The 21,125-nt window shown below is 37.6% G+C and overlaps 1 protein-coding gene and 1 pseudogene across 1 annotated transcript; both read right to left on the bottom strand.

Annotated features, from left to right (window-relative positions):
• Window positions 1-2,691: 2,691 nt before the first annotated feature.
• Window positions 2,692-3,445, bottom strand: LOC143537649 (dirigent protein 6 pseudogene; annotated as a pseudogene).
• A 6,875-nt stretch (window positions 3,446-10,320) lies between these two features.
• On the bottom strand, window positions 10,321-19,738 carry LOC143537676 (cation/H(+) antiporter 18-like). The gene is made up of 4 exons (XM_077031393.1): window positions 19,316-19,738; window positions 12,312-13,313; window positions 11,131-11,708; window positions 10,321-10,966 (listed from the first exon to the last, which is right to left on the bottom strand). The coding sequence occupies exons 1-4, from the start codon at window positions 19,511-19,513 to the stop codon at window positions 10,321-10,323; spliced, it is 2,424 nt and encodes an 807-aa protein (XP_076887508.1). The 5' UTR covers window positions 19,514-19,738.
• Between the last annotated feature and the right edge of the window lie 1,387 nt (window positions 19,739-21,125).

Below are 21,125 nucleotides of genomic sequence, written 5' to 3'. Positions count from 1 at the left end.
TGCCCTTCCCATGAGAACGTTTGAGCAACCATACCTCTTTCCCCATTACTTGAACTACCTCCAGCTTCACCCCGAGCATTTCCAGCTGGAACCAAGGCCCTTTCCGTATTCCCCTCTTTAGCCGGATTGGTGCATTCACGAGCAAAGTGACCCGGCTCATGACAGTTGTAACACCTGAGAGTCTCCTTGTTAAAGCCCACTTTTTGATTATTTGGCATGTTCCAGTTATTTCTACCCGTCCTTTTGGTAAACTTCTTAGCACGGAAGAACACCATGGCAATTTGCCACGAGATGTCCATTTCTTTAACATCATCAGGATGAATCTGATCAAATTCAGTAGCAGCCATGGGTTGGACCAAATCTCCGGCCAGAAACGCATGGTAACAATTTATAAATCCTGCCATTAATGCAATATTTCTTGAGTTTCTTTAGGTATAGTAGGAATCTGGCTGGAGTTTACACTGGAATTGGTTTTGCCAGAATCACTGACTGACCGGATTTGGTACAAAAAAATACTGGAGCTGGATTAGGTGAATTTGATGACGATGATTGACCGAGGGTGGACGAGAACATCTGAAAGTTTCCAGGTGGTAGTTGAGAGGGCTTAAATAGTGAGAAACTATCTTGAGACATGAGGGCACTGTTAGAGGTAACGTTATATCCAGCAGCGCTATAAGAGCTAGCATGATTTATTGCCCGCTGTTTATCATCCATATCGCAGGCCTTAATAGTAGCAATCATCTCAGCCATGCTCATTCTGTTAAGGTCTTTGGTCTTTTTAATGACGGTAACATGCATGTCCCAATTCTTTGGCAGAGAGTTCACCAACTTGTTGTTAATCTCTGAAGTTTGAAGAAAGATTCCAGCAGTTCTCATTTCAGTTGCAAGGGATATGAACCTTTGAAGCTGAGATTCCAATGTTTCTCCCAGAACGTGATTAAACATACTAAACTTCTGTCGCAACAAATCCTGGCGACTTCTCTTCATATCCTCATTACCCTCATAAACTTCTATCAGTGCATCCCACAAATCCTTTGCTGATTTGAGCTCTCTAAACTGGAGAGCGATCTCGGGTGAAAGTGCCATAGTTAGAGTTGATAAAGCTTTCTCATCTTCTTCAACTTTTGCAAAGTCATCATCGTCGTATTGAGCAACCGGTTTCACAAGAACCTCAGTTGAACCAGCCCTTTGATAAGTAATCCTTTGAGGTCCCCTCACAATACTTCTCCAAATCTTTGAATCTTTCATTTTGGCATAATGTTCGAAACGGAATTTCCACTCACTGAAGCCCTCGTGGGATAACAAACGAGGTACGCGTGTAGCAGTACCCATGATTGAATCAAGTTCTTGGTGAAGAGACGAGTTAGTTGAGTTGCTACCATTGGTTAACTGGGCCATTTCAAAATGGTTATTGATTTATTTTAGGTCCAATTGAAATGTTAGTCCAATAAGAGAAGCCCAAACACAGACTGGGCTGAGAACAGTGACTTTGGGCCGAGAACTAAGATTTACCGAGAACACAAAGCTGACCAAAAATTTGACCGAAATCTCTGGTTGATCAAACTTATGACCGAAAACCCCTAAGACCGAGAACTACCCAACTGTATATGTTCAGTTGGACCGAAATCACTTAATTTGCCGAGAACACAACCTTGCCGAGAACTATGTGGACCGAGAACTGTGTAGGTTGACCAAATCAGTTGACCGAAATCACTAATTGATCCAGAACACAACCTTGCCGAGAACTATGCAGGCCGAGATCACTAAGTAAATCTCAACTGAATAACAACTTTCCAACTAATGTGGGATTCGAATTGATTTTCTAATCAACCAAATTCTTATCCAAAAATAGACTGATCTTTCTTCTCCAAACACTGCCTCGCCGGAAATACTCCTACACTACCAAAGACAGTACGATCTTGAATCCGTTGATATCACAATAACGAGCCTGAATTCGTCAAAGGCTCTGATACCAATTGTAAGTCCCGAATCTGAATCACTACAATATGATACCAACCAGACGAGTATTGGTGCGGAATACCAACACTCGGTGATTCAAGAACACGAATAAGAACAGTAAAAGTAACACGGAATTGCTTCAAAACACACGTATATATATTGAATACGTCGGGTGCTTAAGCACTTACAATATTTGATAATAATGAGAATGAACAGCCATAACCATATACATCACACCTCTATATATAGGAAAACCAACCAAAGGTCGGCCCAAATAACACCAAGCCCACCGAGAACACAAATGTGTTCTCGGTTTACATATGCACCCAAAATCCCAAGCCCAACTAAGTATAAACAAACTCAAACCACAAAACTAGGCCCAACACGCAGGAACATTTCGGTTAGAGATCCGGGCGATCTAAGGGTTTGTTCAAAAATATCAAGGCGACCCGACTAGATATCGACACATTGTCTTTCATCTGTGGTTAGTTTAAAATCCAGTGATTATGATTTTTAAGATAGGCGGGTTGCTGGTTTTTTCTTTCTTTTTAATGGAATTTTGAAGTGCTGATTTCAGTGAACAAGATTATGAGATTGTTTGGGCAATTGGATATTTTGTCATTTTTCCAAATAGAAAACCTTTTTAATTAAACTCTTTTTGTAATTATTAATTAGAAAGGTATAGTGAAAACAAAGACACATATTACAGATTTACATCGATCACTTGACATTTAGCAACATTGATACAGACATTATACTCCATTACTCACTAGACATTTAACAACGTTGATAGTAACATACTACATCTCTTAAGCCTTATGACTCCACACCCGCACAGCCTTATTCAATAACATTCATACAACTTGATGTCCATTTCAAGTCGAAAATAGTAATCACCTTGCACAACATCAGTACGAAAAGTAGCAATCCCTCGTGTCATAAAGAAATCTCCTGTGCCACCAACAACCGAAAGATCCCTAGTCTCCTCACTCATCATGTCCGCACCCATAATGTTAATTGTTCCTTTATGGTCAGTGGAATTGAAAATCAAGGTGTAAGAAAACCAAGCATTATAAGTGGTCTTCATATCATAGAAGTAAAATCCTTGTGCTCGAGCCACCGGGGGAGATAAGAGGTGGTTGTCTTTCGTAATGGGATCATCAAATACCACAAGCATCCCATGGTTGAAGTTCCCAAGCTTCGTAGGCTTCGAGACTGCTGCTGATGTGGCATTGGCAGCGTTGGTGCCATTGAAGAGGATGTCATGGTAGTATAGCACAAATCTCTTGCATGGTTTCTTCGCGTCTAGTTTTTTCGAGTGAGCAATTACGGAAAAAGAATGCATGATCAGGAGGGAAAAGAGAATAAAAACAATGTACTCATAAATTATACGAGCCATCTCTAGTTATGATTTGTGTTCTATAAATTGAGATTCTTTGTCCGGTATATATAGTTGCAAAATGCAACTTGAAATAAAAAGGTACTCTTTGGAAAACACCACACATATATTACAATAAAAAATTCAAACAAAAAGACAATTATAACAGAAAGGGCATCTTACACAACTCTAAGATAGTAAGATGTGTACTTAGCAGCCGAATAAAAACTACGAAATTTATATAATATATAAAAGTTTATTTATACATTCTTTGGTGTTAACAAGAGTTTTTTTTTTGTTTAAATATACTTAATGCTATGATTTTAAACAAATCCAAAAAAATTAAGCAAAAAAACACAACTGATCAACCGATATCCACTTTTCGCCGGGTGATATAAAAGGCATTCGCTAACTATCACGTCATTGTCACATATGCATGTGAAGCATTCAGTAGTCACCATGTAATAGTTAATTGAAAATACAATTTATTATTTGATGTTCTTTTAAATATAAACAAATAAATGAATAAATGTGATTGGTTGGAGAAACATATATACCCGTCTCTCTTTCTCTCGCCTGCAAATGCCCTTATGCCTCCCCCATTTGACACCCTCTTCCTCCTAAACGTAATGATGTGTGGTGCCCTTATGGCTGAGGTGAAGTGAACTTTATTGCCCATAACACTCGGTTTATGAGTTTCTCAATGTAGCCTATAGGCGGTACATATCTAGTCTAGTTCTATCGAGTGATCAATTATGGATAAGGAGTGTAGCATTATGGACGAAACATTGTATTTGCAAACTAACACACGAATGTCTTGGTATAATATAATATACTATGCAGTGTTATATAATGATAATTGAATCTTATGATATAGGAGCCCAAATAAACTAATATCTAAATTCGTGTACTACCACTTGTGGTGAAAAACAAAGCCTACCGTTGGGGTTGTTTGGGCATTGGATATTCCCTTACCAAATCCAAAACTCACCAACCGTTTCCATATGAATCCAAATTTCCATACTATTATTTTATATTATATAATCACCACTTAGTTATTTTGAATTAAAAGTAACTTAATTCCAAACAATAATGAATCCGTATATATATGAAATGAAACAAACAAAATGCAGAAAAATAAGCACATACGTGGTTTCGTGTAACCTGACTTGTATTCATGGGCGACAATCAGAATATATTATTTTACTTTATGCTCTTGTGTATTCATAGAGGAGTTTTGTTAAAAACATTTTGTTTTTCAACAAAAAAATAAACAAGTTTTAAAAACTTACTCAAACGCCCCCAAAGCCTACAATTTTATGTAGATCATTGATGTTACATTGTAATTCTTAAAAATGTAGGATTAAGGTTTAAGGACTTTTAGTATGAATTTAGAGTTCTTGGTTAGAAATGCACATTAGGGCTTTTCCTTACATTATTTTAGGGTCAAATGATATATTATGGTAATACTTAAATTCTAAATTATTATTCTATATTTTCTTATTAATTACCATTATCACTATACTTAATCTACTTATTATTTATGACTATTGTTATTATTATTTTCAATATTACATGGGACCTATTGTATTTATCAAACCTTTTGCCGCTGCCTAAATATCTAGTGTTGAATTGTATTTCATTTTTCGGTTTCATACATGTGGTTTTGAAGTTGGGGGTCTCTTCGGAAGCAATCTCTTTATTTTTTGGGATAGGGGTACGGTTTGCCTACATCTGACCCTACCCAGACCCTGCAAATCGCTTTGTTATTGACATGATTTCTTAATGTGTATGCTTGTTGTTGTTGATATTGCATTGGAAACCAAATCTTCGTAAAAGCATGTTAAGTGATTTCGGATGCAATTGGCTTCTTGGTCTAATGGTATCGCGTAATGAATGGTTAACGTTTGAGATCTTTTTGATCTTAGGTTTGAAACCGGACTCAATGGGGGGTTTTCTCCATAATGGTGGGTTTCCTCCCTAATAATGTTTGATGAATGATGATGTTTCTAGGTGAGTCAGGCCTCGAGAGTCAAAATAAGTATGAATGATTGACATCTAATTTTAGAAAGGTTCACTCGGATATTGGAGCTAGTTCCAAATGTGATTAAAGAAAAAAAGTGATTCGGATTCAAGCTTATGATAGTATATCATTGTAACCTAGTCTAGAAATTATATATTAGATACAAAACAAAGAAACTAATATCATAACTCCGTTACTACCAATGGGGCTGCAAAACAAAGCCTGCTGTTGGGGTTGTGGTGATATGGATATTCCCTACCCGAATCCAAAACTCACCCTTTTAATAAGAATCCAAATTTCCAAACTTTTATTTCGAAATAATATTATTTTAGTCAATACGGAACAAAGCCTTTAAGTAGACTTGAGATACAACCAAACTAAAAAGATAAAACTAACAAACTTCATTTATTCTAGGCTAACAGTTTGGTCAGGATAGGACAACAAATTTAAAGAATGTAATCGTCTAAATATATGAAGTTTAAATACAAGAAAGTTCTAAAAAAATAATAATTTGACTTCCCCAAGAATAAAGAACCGGAAACTGCTTGACCCAACTTCCGCCTCACACAACGGCTACTAAGAAGATTGAATAATAGTTCAATGGACCCATCATCCCGACACCACCACCGCCTCCCTACCATTGTCCTTCGACAATTTGTTAACGAATTAGCCGAAATTATATTGATTCACACCTAAGAACGCAAACTCAACACATATTATAAACTAGATCAATTGCAAATGAAACCCCAAATTGAATTAGGGCCAGAGGAGGACCTACTCCTACCGAACAGAGGGCGGCCAACCCCTGTGAAAAAAATATAAATATTATAGTGTTAAAATTATGATCGACCCATGTGAAATTTTGACACCGCCCATATGGAATTTTAAAGTCTGGTGGATGATGAAAGAAAAGTAGAAGAAAGAATATAGAATGACCGAAAATTGTTTCTCCGACTTGTGCAGTTATGATTTCTGGTGTTATTTAACATATAAAGATGAAAGTGAAAGACAATAGGTGCCCTAATTGATTTTAATTAAAATTGAAGGGGGGGGGGGGGGGTTACAGTTTACTTTGACCACTTTACAAAGCTAGCTTCTTTGGACTTGGAAAAAATGTTTAAAGAAGCCATGGAGGCTTTATTTGAAAATCCATCTTCTGTAAACGTGTAAAAAAACGAAATCCTCAACTATAGTTTATTTAGTTATTATTCTATTCAATTTAGTATTAAACCATATAAATTCTTTTGGTTCTCTACTATTTTATTTAATTTTACTTATCATCTTTTCTAAAATATTTATATGTATTTTTTATAACTTACTTCCATGCAAAAACCTCAAAACAGATATTGATCGGTATAAACATGGGCAGATTTAGTACGGGTTCCCCGGGTTCACGGGAACCCACTGATTTTTTAAAGTTTACGATAAAATGATATCTAAAAAGTATTAATGAACCTATAAGATTTTTAAAAGTGAACCCATATTAAAAAGTTTAAGATGGTGTAGTGATAAACTCCTTTAAAACCATTCCAATATTTTGTTTTGTAATGTCTCAAGTTCAAGTGTTGCAAACACCCATTTTTATTACATTTTTTTTTTCTTTTTGGGAAACCAACACTATGTTATTAGTTTGGGTTTTACTTGAAAGGTCCAAGTCTTTTTAAATCCCATTTTGGTAACTTTTTTTTCTTTTTGGTAAACCATCATTGTGTATATTGCTGGGATTTTTAATAGCTTAAAAAAGAACGTTTTTGCTTCTGATGATTTTCAGACATATTCACACATCACACATTCACAACTCATTATTGTGTTTTTTTTTTCATTTTTAATGACCTTGCATGTTTTTTAAATTAACATATTGGTTTATTATGGTATCGTAGTATATAATATTCTACAACAATGTCTGACCAGCCCGAAAAATTTAACATTTGATTGTGTGAAATCTGAACACCGAAAAAAGGTGTACCCATAAGAAAAAATTTTTGGATCCGCCACTGGGTATAAATGTCTAGCCGAGAGTTCAACAGTCAGTCATTGGTTGTATGTCAACAAGAAATATATATCTATACTATATATAATGCATGAGACATGGACAAATGAAGACACATACATGTTTAGTAATTTACAACTTCTAAAGCACATGGTACACCTTCTATAGCATGTAAGATATGAACAAACTTGTCCATTAGAAAATAAGCATAGAAATAGTTACAATATTACCCCTAAACTTTACTCAAATTTTGTAAATTTTAAAATTGTTACAAATTTTAAAAATAGTTACAATCTCATCTTCATCCACGAATGATTTTCCAACCGTCGTAACCTTTTCATATGTTAATATATATATTTTTTAAAATGCATCATAAAAATGAGCATTTTATTGTCTTCGATTTGGGTATAGTATTGCTATAGTTTTTTCAATTAAAAAACTAACATGTTACCTATGGGCGCTCACAATTCGTTTTTAACGGTTCTAAGTTAAACCGTGAGCCAAACCGTTGGTTTGATTTTTTGTCATTGAAAACCAAAACTGAACCGTCAAAAATTTAAACTGAATTATTACTAATGATTTGGTTTCACGCATTGAGCTTCAATAATAAGTTTACAGCCCGATCCAGATTCATATGGCCTATCTTTGGTATAAACCGTAAACCAAACTGTTTGCTATGGTTTGAACATTCAGAAACTAGTTAATCAAAAGTGGTGATTGGTTTAAATATTCTCAAGGTTTCAAACAAACCATGAACATCCGTAATTGTTACATGATTACTAAGATTTTTATTTCCCGCTACATCGTGCGGGCACCCCATCTAGTATATTCTAGTGTGTGTGTGTGTGTGTATTATCACCCGTATTACGTGAGTTGTTTTACATTATTCGTTTCTAATATTTATATATTTTTTTGAATTTCCATATTATTTATTATAAGGAACTGAATAATATACATACGGTTTGATGATAAAAGGGATTTACAAATAAATGAAATCTTATAACTCGGTTTAAAAGATATTTGATTTTGGTGAAACCATGACCCGCTTATTCTTTTTTTATTTTAAAATTGTTTCTTAATTATAAATAATATCTTTTTTTTAAATCGAATATTAATTTTAGTATCCATATTTATAGGATTTCATATCAAATATTTCGTGTGATTAATTTTTAATTTATAAGATGTTATAGCCCGTTTAAAGGCTATCTAGGTTTGATGAGACCCATACCCATGAATTATAGTCAAATTCACGTGAAACCTTCATTTACATATATAACAATCTGGTAGTTTGAGAAGAAGTAGAGAGCAACCAGAGAGCTTTTAAAGGTTTCGTTTATATATATTTAAGATATACATTTATACGATTAGAAATTATATATATATATATATATATATATATATATATATATATTAATATGACCCGATCGGAACGAATGAACCGGCCCAAAGAAAATTATATTCCGATTTGACCAGACTCGAACGACTGAACCAAAAACGAAGGTATCAATGTAAAAAATTTCCGACCTTATGAGAAAACTTTTTAGGTCCACTATTAGTGCCAACACAATTTTATTGAATACGAAAAGAATAAAAGAAAAGGATACATAATTGAAGCCCATGATATATCTTACTCGCCAGCTGAAGCCAACAAATTACTAACTTTCAACAAGCACGAAGACCCCCCCCCCTGAAATTTTTACTTGTGAACCTTTACTCGTAGTACAACACTTAACAAACACTAACAGTTCACCTGTGGTACACAACTCCATACAATATAATTTTTTCACATACCACTCTAAACTACTCCGAAGAAGGGTATGTTTGGCAAAACTAGCCGGTAGCTGTAACTGGAAGCTGCTAGCTGTAGTTGGATGCTACGAGCTAGTGGTTGAAAGCTGATAGCCGGTAGCTATTAACTGTAGCCTTTTAGAAATATTTACATGTTTGGTAGAGTAGCTAATAAAACTAGTTGGGTGCCTGCGCGGTGCACTAATCTGATCCGAAACCTATTCTGACCTGACCCTTTTTTACTCAAAATCGTACCAACACGAATCGAACTAACTTAGCCCTTTTTGCGTCGACTCGTTCTAACCCTAATTTTGTCTTACACATGACCCGAGCTTGCCTAACTCGACTTATTGCCGATCCTAACCAGTAATAACATAATATGTTAATTTATTAAAGTTAGAGAAATATACAAATACCATACTCAAATTAAAGAGAATAAATGCTCGTTTTTATGATACAATTTTAAAAAAAATATATTAACGTATGAAAAAGTTATAGCCTCTTAAAAAGACTTTGGGGTAGTTGGTTTTAAATAAGGGTTAAATGTATAACTATTATATAAATTAATAAAATGTGAAGAAAGTTCAAGTACTAAAATTGTAAAATTCTAAATACTAAAAGCTTATAGTTTTTTTTCAAAACGCTACTAGTTGAAGCTTTTAGGTGCAAGTTTTTTGTCATAATTTAAAAGCTTCAAGATACTCAAACCAAACAAGACTTTTTATTAACATTTTTTAAAAAACTTGTACCTAAAAGCTATTTGCCAAACATACATGATGTAACTTGTAACTCCCATCTTACGTAGTTACATCAAGATGTTTAACTATGAATTAAAGAAAGCATCACATCCATCCAATATGTTTTAACTTATAACCCACACTATGCCAAACAAGATGTTTAACTACGAATTAAACAAAGCATCACATCTAATAAATTTAAAACGTACGAACTTGAAATCAACATGCCTATAAAACCAAGTATAATAGAGTTCAAAAACCCCGTTAGTTACACTTTTCACTTTTATATATATGTCTTCTACGTACATTTTATAACATTTTGATACGTACATTGATGAATGATGATCATTATCTTTTTCCAATTTACACATAAAGAAATCCTATATATGATTTGAACATCAAACTGATGGTATAAAATTCATTGGAATTAACCCTTAGTTATCAACTATCCAGTATCCACCCAATCAGTTGTTTCATCTTCCTTCAAAGAAGCCAATGAATGCAATGACAATGGTGCATGGTACTTCTGCACCACCAACACAGACGCCGCGGTCGTGAAACTAGGCGAAATCAACAAGTTCCCAACCGGCCCCATCTCCGGGCACTCGCTATTCTTCTTCAGAAACTCCACCACCTCACCTTCTGGCATTCTCCCCACCAGAAACAGGTTGCTCCGCCCGTATTCTCGAATACTATCCGCTGTTTCGGACGCATCCGACACTGCTCTCTCTTCATACTTAACAGTATTCGATTTCGTCTCGAACCTTTTTTTAAATTCGTTGATTATATCGTTGTCGGCTGACTGAGTTTCGGTGGTGGTGGATTCTTTGATGTCGATGGTGACAGATCCTGGGGTGGAAGCTCGGCTCGTGTTGAGAAGGAACCGGGCTACAATAAGGTTGATTCCCGGATGCTCGGCCATTCGGGCTCCATAGGCTAATGCCTCATGGTCATCATGGCCGCCGAAGAATAAGACCGTTACAAGTGAGTTGACGTTGCTCGCCGCGATATGAGAGGTCCCACCAAAACCGCGGTCTACTAAGATCCCGACCGAACATGGAGCATACTCCAAGACCTTTCGGTTCACGTGTCTAAAATCATAGATCATTTATTAGATTAGTTATATAATTATCATACTAAACGTTTAAGTGTAATATTATTCTCTATACATAGAGGCCAGTGTAACACTATTTGACACATAATCATATACACTGGCCTCTATGTATAGAGAACAATAATACTTAATAACCATTACCTGTACTCAGCTCGAGTGGTTTCGAGTTGACCATCGAGTCTAAGGTGCTTATGAAACGGGAGTATGATCATGGCAGCTCGGTTACTCTCCGCGCCACTACAAATATCTTCATGCATACTCGACACAGCCGATATGGCAGTCGTTGGCCAGATGGTGACCCTACTCAACTGCTGAAAAGCCTCAAACGCCACCACGATCTGGTCTGAACCCGAATGTGTATCCTTCTTCCAAAAGGGGAGCCCGTTTTTCCTCGCTTTGTGAACCATGAGTATAGCCGAGGACCTCTCGGACAGCTCCATGAGGTGCATTGCGTGAACGAGTAGCACTTCCCGTTTCCCGGTCCCACGTAACACCTCAATTAGATTGATCATTGTTGGTATGTTTCTTACATTGTGGAAACAAACCAACATACGGAATGCGCTCGTGGAAGAACCTCTCCGGTCAAGAGCTCGGTGTTTGTATTCGGAGTTTGATGGCGTTTTAGCGGGCTTATATACCGCGACTACTAGAGGAGTTGTGATAAATGTTGTCAATAACGCCATTAAAACCAATATAGCAAATGTTTCATCGTTCAGAACCTGAAATTTCACCAAATAATCAACCTAGATAAAGTAAGTAACAAAAAAAGGTGATATTAAAAAAAGTGTCACAAAAATAATTAAAAGTTCCAAGATAAATTTGATAAATATCAACATAGAGGTGTACAAAGTGGACCGATCCTGATACCAGCCCTAAGCCCGGCCCAAACAAAGTCTGAAAAAGCCCATATTCTCAAACCCAAAGTCTATAGAAGCCCGAACCAGACCTAACAACAAACTGGCCGTTGTTATTCATATTTTACAAAAAGCCGCTTGTAGGCTCAAATGGCTATCTTTTCTTGTTTGTAATTTTGTATAAAACTTTAGTTTACTATTCAGAATAAATTTTGGATCATACAAGTTGTTTTAAGGTTTAACCTCCGTATATTTTATGAAGATCTATGTAAATTGTATGGCTTAACATCAATTTTTAAAAATAGTACAAAAATTAAAAACTCAAACCAGTTCCACCGTCGGGATTTAGCCCCAGAACCGGGCCTTTTAGCCCGATCTCAAGCATCTCTATATCGACATTTCGGATGTGTTAGGCATGTTTTTTAAATGAAAACAATGTGCACTACCAATTGTCTAAGAGTGACATACCCCTCGGTCTTTCCCAATGTTTAGCACAATGATTTCCACTAACCCCTTGGTGTTCATCAAAAGCCCGATAGCGAGAGCTTCCATAAACGGAATTTTACACACGAGACAAACCCCAACCGAGCCAGCAATCTTCCCAAAACAAGCTGTAAAAATGACTAAAAATAACAGCCCCCAAGACCGAGCCCCCTTGATCGAGGCCACATTCGTCTTTAAACCACTCGATACAAAATAAAGCGGTAGAAATAAACCAGACACGAGATCCTCAACTTTTTCCACTAATGCCCCAGCAAAAGCACCTTCTTTTGGAATCAAAACCCCAACAACAAATGCCCCAAAAAGTGCATGTATCCCAATGGTATCGGTCACAAAACTCGCAGCCAAAACCCCGCCTAGAGTCATACAAACGTACAACTCGTCGACAGGCTCACCGTTAGGACACCGTTGGGACATCCATTTGAACACACGCGGGACCAAGAACGAGCACATGATAACGAAACCTGAGGCACACAAAAACACCCATAGTGCAACAAGTGGAGAACGGCCCGTGCCTGACAAAGCAACAGCAAGCGCGAGTAGAATCCAAGCCACTACGTCGTTTACCGCGGCTGCTGACATAGCCATTTTCCCGACATCTGTGGTCAAGAGCTTGAGTTCGGCTAAGATACGCGCAAGTACTGGGAAAGCTGTAATGGACATCGCAACGCCCATGAAAACTATAAACGGGCCTTCGTCCACGCCTCCCGAGATTGTCCCAATAAGGATAAAGGAAACGCCAATGCCTAAGATGAATGGGAGGCTAATTCCAGCCATGGCTATGCATAGTGCTTTCTTACCAGTCCGACGAAGAGAGTTCAAGTCAAGCTCCAGCCCAACTAGGAAAAGGAAAAACAGAAGCCCGATGTTTGCTAGCGTGTCTAATACCGTAATGCTCCTTGGAGGAAAAACGGTATGAAGATATGCTTTGTTTCGGCCTAGAGCGGATGGCCCCAGTAAAACTCCACCCTGTCAGACATTAAGTTTTAATAATCCATACTATGACTTATTATTTATACTAAAAAAATAACAATGTGATATTATCAACTTCCATTTAATGATTTAATCAGTGACACTTTGAACTTTAATCTCACTTGCGTAATTATCATAGACTTACACTTGATTTCCACTCGATTTTGAAGTTTCACCATTTTGCTCATAGACATGAATTTCTAGCCTTTTATAACACATAAAACCATGTAAATTGGTTTGTTGGCAAACTAGTTATATATTAAATTAAAAATTTAACAAATTAACTGAGAGACTTGTTGGGTTTAATACGGGTGTAGCCCCGGCCCGTCTTGGGTTGGGCAGTTGAAGACTAGAAGAGTTGAATGGGTGTGCCACCCACTCAACTTTAGTGGCCCGTTTTATATTATTTCTTGTAACTTATGGAGAAAGAAATAAACCCTAGTTAGCCTCCCTATATAAACAATGTTGTATCTTGTAATTTCTCGAGCACCTCAATAAAAGAAGAGACCATGTCCGTTGCCCGTGGACGTAGGTTACACACCGTGACCGAACCACGTAAATCCCGTGTTCATATTTACTGCTTTATATTATTATTATCATTATTGCTTTGTGATTGAAAGAGTGTTGTTCGAGGAAGACCTACTGGCCATAAATCAACATTCTTATATATTGCAATTATTAGTTGTGTTTTGCAATATATATATGTGGCCGTGAGAAGTCAAAGCCAATGCCACATTCAAGAATTGTTATTATTAATCTGAAGAAGCAATAGCCGCTAGTTGTAAAACCCGTGTCTCGTCAATCACTAAACAGGTCCGATTAGTATTATTTGCTGCCACAGGTTTCGTTTATTTTGGGTTATTTATTTCAGTTCAGATTAGTGTTAGTTGTCCTTTATTCCGCTGCGTTTATTACTTCTCATATTATTGTTCGTTTTAGAAATCAATTAGAAATACTGTTAAGTTCTTAAGACCCGAGTCGTTGTATTGTATTGATTTCCTTAGCCCTATCCGACTCCTTCCGGGTCAGCCATGTACACGTAATACCTAACAAGTGGTATCAGAGCCAGTGTTGGCTCTCACTCTTTGATCTCCGGTATTATGGCTGATGAGGGTAAAATGCGAAGTTCGATGGACAAAACTTTGGATGGTGGAAGATGCAAATCACGGATTTGCTAATACAGAAAGATCTAGATGTGGCTTTGGAGGAACCGCCAGAAAAGATTACAGATGAGTGGAAAGCTATTGACAAGAAGGCGAAGTCAACAATTAGGCTTGCCTTGTCTATGAACGTGGCGTACAACATCTTAGACGAAACCACAGCGCGTGGAATCATGGAGGCGTTGTCAAACATGTATGAGAAGCCATCATCTGCAAATAAGGTGTTCCTAATCCGGGAGTTGGTAAACACACGCATGAAAGAGGGAGGTTCTGTTACCGAACACATATACACCTTCAATTCTCACCTGAGACGTTTATCATCGGTGAAGATCAAGATTGATGATGAATTGCAAGCTTGCCTACTTTTGTCTTCATTACCTGACAGCTGGTCAGGAACAATCACTGCAGTCACCAGTTCAGTTGGTTCGGATGCTTTGACTTTCAACAAAGTTCGTGACCTGATTTTGAATGAAGATTCTAGCAGGAGGAATAATGGAGAATCATCAAGCACTTTGCTAAGTGCTGAAGGTAGAGGGAAAAGCAAGAACAGAGGAGGAAACAGGGGTAGATCAAAATCTAGGAAAAGAAGCAAGTCTAGACCAAGAAAAGATATTACTAGCTGGAATTGCCAGGAGAATGGGCATTTCAGAAGTCAATGTACCAACCCTCCAGCACCTCAACAGAAAAAGGAAGTAAAATCTACTTCGGAAGTAAATGCAGCTACAAATGAAGTTTCAGCCTAGTCGGTTGTGTTGAGAACACAGTTGAGTCTTGGATCATGGACTCTGGCGCGTCTTTCCATGCCACGTTTAGCACAAAGAGCCTAATGAATGTTAGAACAGGGAACTTTGGTAAAGTCCATTTGGCGAATAATGAGGCTCTAGATATTACCGGGATGGGGGATATCGACTTGAAGACTCCTTTAGGAACTAAATGGACTCTGAAAGATGTCAGAATAATTCCTGGGTTAAGGAAGATGCTGATTTCTATTGGGCAGCTTGATGTTGAAGGTTATAGTGTTACTTTCAGAGGAGGGCAATGGAAGGTCATAAAAGGTAACTTGGTAATTGCTCGTGGGAAGAAAAAGGGTATGTTGTACATGGCAGAAATCTCAGCAGGAGAGGTGAATTCAGTGGCTAGTGGACCGAGTCCATCATGTTTGTGGCATCAACGACTCGGCCACATGAGTGAGAAAGGTTTGAAGATACTGGAAGAGAAAGGAAAATTCCCTGATTTGAAAAAGGTGGAACTTGATACAGGGTTCTGTGAACCTTGTGTGCTTGGCAAGAAGAAACGGGTCACCTTCATAAAATCAGGAAAAACACTTAAAGCAAAGAAGCTTGAGCTTGTTCATACTGATGTGTATGGACCAACACCAGTATCATCATTAGGAGGCTCCAACTACTACGTTACTTTCATTGATGACGCTACACGGAAGCTATGGGTCTATTTTCTCAAAAACAAGTTCGAGGTATTTGAGATTTTCAAGAAATGGAGGGCAGCCGTGGAGATGGAAACGAATCTGAAAGTGAAGTGTTTAAAGTTTGACAATGGTGGGGAGTACATCAGCAAGGAATTCGTTAATTACTGTGCTGAGAGGGGTATAAAGATGATTAATACCGTTCCCGGTACGCCACAGCAGAATGGAGTAGCCGAAAGAATTAATAGGACACTGAATGAAAGAGCTAGGGCAATGAGGTTAAATGCAGGGCTTCCAAAGACCTTCTGGGCAGATGCAGTCAACACTGCTGCATATCTTATAAATAGAGGACCGTCAGTTCCTCTTGGATTCAGACTTACAAAGGAAGTATGGAGTGGAAAAGAGGTTAAATTCAAACATCTTAAAGTGTTTGGTTGTGATGCTTAAATTGGGATAAAAGATACGGAGAGGGACAAGCTTGACCCTAAGGAGAAGAAGTGTACTTTTATAGGCTATGGAGACGCAAAGATGGGCTATAGGCTTTGGGATTCGGAGGCCAGAAAGGTATGTCGGGCTCGTGATCCGGTTTTTAATGAAGCAAGACTTTACAAAGATAGAAAGTCATTCACACAAGAAGTTGATAAAGAACATGTAGAGTTTGAAGATTCAAGTGAGAAGGTTGATAGTCAGAGCTCAGAAACATCAGAAGAGGTTTTGGAAGAAAATGCAGATGAATTTGAGGATTTCTCTGACAGTGGGAGTTCAGAGCCTAATACTGAACAGTCTCTACTAGAACAAGAAATGGTTACACCTCAGCTAGAGGTTAGGAGGTCTTCTAGAATCATTAGACCTCCTAAGAGATATTCTCCTTCTGTTAATTACCTTCTACTGACAGAGAATGGTGAACCACAGTGTTACTCTGAAGTAATGAGCTTGAAAGGCTCGTCTCAGTGGGAGAAAGCAATGAGAGAAGAGATGGATTCACTTAACAAGAACGAGACTTGGGTTCTTACAAAGCTTCCAGCCGGGAAGAAAGCTCTTCAGAACCGATGGGTATTCAGGATCAAGGATGAAAGTGATGATACAAAGAGATACAAAGCACGATTGGTAGTGAAAGGGTTCCAACAAAAGCATGGGGTTGATTATAATGAGATATTTTCCCCTGTGGTAAAATTGACTACAATCAGACTGGTGCTTAGTATTGTGGCTGCAGAAAACTTACATCTGGAGCAGTTGGATGTGAAGACAGCTTTTCTGCATGGTGACCTTGAGGAGGATATCTACATGGCACAACCAGAGGGGTTTCAAATAGTTGGTAAAGAAAACATGGTGTGCAAGTTAAAGAAGAGTCTTTATGGGTTGAACCAGGCGCCCAGGCAGTGGTATATCAAGTTTGATGATTTTATGGGCAGGAATGGATACAAAAGATGTGAGATGGACCACTGCTGTTATCTCAAGAAATTCGCCAGTTCTTATATCATTCTACTATTATATGTAGATGATATGTTGATTGCCGGTTCAGACATGTCAGAGATTAATAAGTTGAAGCGACAGATGTCTGAAGAATTTGAAATGAAAGATTTAGGTCCAGCCAAGCAAATTCTTGGCATGAGCATCACCAGAAACAAGAAGGACAGTTCTCTAACTTTATCTCAGGAGAAATACATATGGAAGATTTTAGAGAAGTTCAACATGAGCGATGAGAAAACCGCTACTCGAAGTACACCTATGGGTAGTCATATTAAACTTTCTAAGGATCAGTCTCCTAGTACTGATGGAGAAAAGGCAGAGATGGCAAAGATTCCTTATGCATCTGTAGTGGGTAGTCTTATGTATGCAATGGTATGCACGAGACCTGATATCGCTCACGCAGTGGGAGTTATTAGCAGGTTCATGTCAAATCCAGGGAAAGCACATTGGGAAGCAGTGAAGTAGCTGCTTAGGTACCTAAAGGGAACTTCAAATATGGCCTTATGCTTTAAAGGCAATAATGCAATTCTTAAAGGGTTTTCAGATGCTAACTTCGACGGATGTAAGGAGACTTATAAGAGTACTACGGGATATGTGTTCACTATGGGGGATACTGCAATCTGTTGGAAGTCTAGACTGCAAAAGAGTGTGGCACTCTCAACCACAGAAGCTGAGTATATGGCAGCTGCTAAAGCGAGTAAAGAGCTTGTTTGGTTGAGGACTTTCTTAGACGAGTTAGGCAGGGAACAAACAGATTATCCATTGTACTGCGATAATTAAAGTGCTGTGAAATTAGCCAAGAATCTTGTGTATCATGGTAAAACAAAGCACATTCATATGCGTTATCATTTCATTCGGGGTTTAGTCAGTGATGGGACTATTCGGTTGAACAACATTAGGGGAGACAGGAATCCGGCGGATATGTTTTACCAAGGTTGTGACCTTGGACAAACTGAAGCTATGTGTAGCTTCAGTTGGTCTCCAGGAATAGTGTTGAGGAGGTGGCGACGAACAGGTAGAAGACATGGTATATATTGAAGACAAAAGATTACAGGTACTGGTGTGTTTACAGGTGGAGCAAGTGAAGACGTTCCGAGGCTCCAAGTGAGAGATTGTTGGGTTTAATACGGGTGTAGCCCCGGCCCGTCTTGGTTTGGGCAGTTGAAGACTAGAAGGGTTGAATGGGTTGGCCACCCACTCAACTTTAGTGGCCCGTTTTATATTATTTCTTGTAACTTATGGAGAAAGAAATAAAACCTAGTTAGCCTCCCTATATAAACAATGTTGTATCTTATAATTTCTCGAGCACCTCAATAAAAGAAGAGACCTTGTTCGTTGCCCGTGGACGTAGGTTACACACCGTGACCGAACCACGTAAATCCCGTGTTCATATTTACATATTTACTGCTTTATATTATTATTATCATTATTGCTTTGTGATTGAAAGTGTGTTGTTCGAGGAAGACCTACTGGCCATAAATCAACATTCTTATATATTGCAATTATTAGTTGTGTTTTGCAATATATATATATGTGGCCGTGAGAAGTCAAAGCCACTGCCACATTCAAGAATTGTTATTATTAATCTGAAGAAGCAATAGCCGCTAGTTGTAAACCCGTGTCTCGTCAATCACTAAACAGGTCCGATTAGTATTATTTGTTGTCACAGGTTTCGTTTATTTTGGGTTATTTATTTCAGTTCAGATTAGTGTTAGTTGTCCTTTATTCCGCTGCGTTTATTACTTCTCATATTATTGTTCGTTTTAGAAATCAATTAGAAATACCGTTAAGTTCTTAAGGCCCGAGCCGTTGTATTGTATTGATTTCCTTAGCCCTATCCGACTCCTTTCGGGTCAGCCGCGTACACGTAATACCTAACAAGATTTGGGACAACCCAACTAGCAAAATTGTGTAATTACTTGTTTTAGAAGAAGGGAAAAGCAACTTACTACGATTTCTGCAACCACTCGAGGCTGCCTTAATGGCTTCAAAAGGTAAGCGAGGACTCGGGTGAGTACGAGCACAAGGCACATTTGTAAAATAACAAGAGGAAGTGCATAATGAAGAGGACTGTCTCCTTGGAATACCCCATGGGATGTAGCCTTCATAAGAGGTGCACAATCAGGTGTTGCATGACTTGAGGCCATTTTGCACCAAAACAACCCCAGTACATGTAATATTAATTGCAAATATTGATCACTCTTCCCTGTATCAATAAATGTTTATCGGTTAATTATTCGGAATTCAAGTCAAATTTAAAGCAAACAAAAGGAATATTAACACTCAACCATTTGATCATTCCGCAAAACTCAAAGGACGATGCACGAAATCACGAAGAAATGGATGCATGAATGATTGCATGAAGCATTGAAATCACATGCATACGAATAGATGATGAAATGGATACCTAAAATTGGGATATGATGAACAAGAAATTATTGTGTGGGGATTTGACCCCATTAATCAATTGTAGGATGTAATCATTTGATGATGTTTTGATCGTAAAATGATCAAGAAGAAGGATGGAGATGGGTTTAAGAGATGGCAATGGCAATGGTGGTGGGATTGAATTCCAGGGAAAATGGCATGGACAACGCTGAAGTATTCTGTTGGAGAGAACAAAGTATGTTTGGCTTTCTTTTTTAAGAAACTAAGTTTTGTGAAGAGGTAATATAATTTACATGCTATTGTTTTTTTATTCCTACACCTTATATGGCTTTGAATTTTGATAATGTACCATAAAAATTAGTTTGTTATATTTAATCACCATAATCAACTTTTAGAATGCTTCAATAAAATTACAAAACTTTATCATATACTCTAAAATCATTCAAACTTTCATTAGCTTTCGTTGTCTGACAAATTATTATCAATGTTAAATATTTCGGTAATGAAAATTATTAATAGATTATATTTTAGCTTTTACTTAAATAGAACAATCATTAGTTTAGGTGATATTGAATGAATTATTTTCTTAACTAGCTTGGGCTTAATTATTTGATCAAGTTCTATTCATAGGTGCGGGTCATTGATGATTAGTTAATTTGTATATATTTAAGTTCGATTATTTGCTAGTTTTAATCGTTTATTGTGTGAACTGCGATACTTTGTACGTGTATATTGCATTTCAGGTCAGAGGTGTTAAAGCAGTTAAATTTGGACATGTTGAGGCACGGGATGAAGACCTGGTACGTCCGGCACGCAAAACAATGCAAAATATCAGTTGCTGCTGGTGAAGATAACAATCGCGGTACGCGATGGGAGAGCCTGAAGACCCATCGCGTATTACGATGGGATTAAATTATTTATGCTTTGACTTTGGTCAATCGCGATACGCGATGGACCTCAAAAGACCCCATCGCGTACCGCGATGGGTGGCGAAGACGGGAAACTTAGGGTTTTTGATATAATACGTATTTGACGACCCTATTCGTATCGAACTCATTCCAGGCAGTTTCTAGAGCAAACAGAGGTCAATTCCATCATATCAATTCATCCAGAGATCACATGCATGCTCCATATCATAAGAAGTGAAGATCATGTGATGTCGAGGCTCGACTAAATCTTTCGAATCATCCCCGAGATGTAAATTTTGTATTACTTTCAGTTTTCTCATGTACTAAGAACATACAATTTGTAATTATTTGTTGATAAATCTATGAGTATTGATGTTTAGTATTTCTATGCATTCGGTCGATTTAGGTTTACGTTAATCAGAGCGATTAGTTTGTCGGTTGTTACAATAATTGCTCATGGGAT

Source organism: Bidens hawaiensis, unplaced genomic scaffold (assembly GCF_021521415.1).
Source record: "Bidens hawaiensis isolate Kalapana, Puna unplaced genomic scaffold, B.hawaiensis_p1.1 tig00011271_1, whole genome shotgun sequence".
Classification (NCBI taxonomy): domain Eukaryota; kingdom Viridiplantae; phylum Streptophyta; class Magnoliopsida; order Asterales; family Asteraceae; genus Bidens; species Bidens hawaiensis.
The sequence above is the reverse complement of the archived record's forward strand: the minus strand, read 5'-3'. Positions and strand labels throughout refer to the sequence as shown.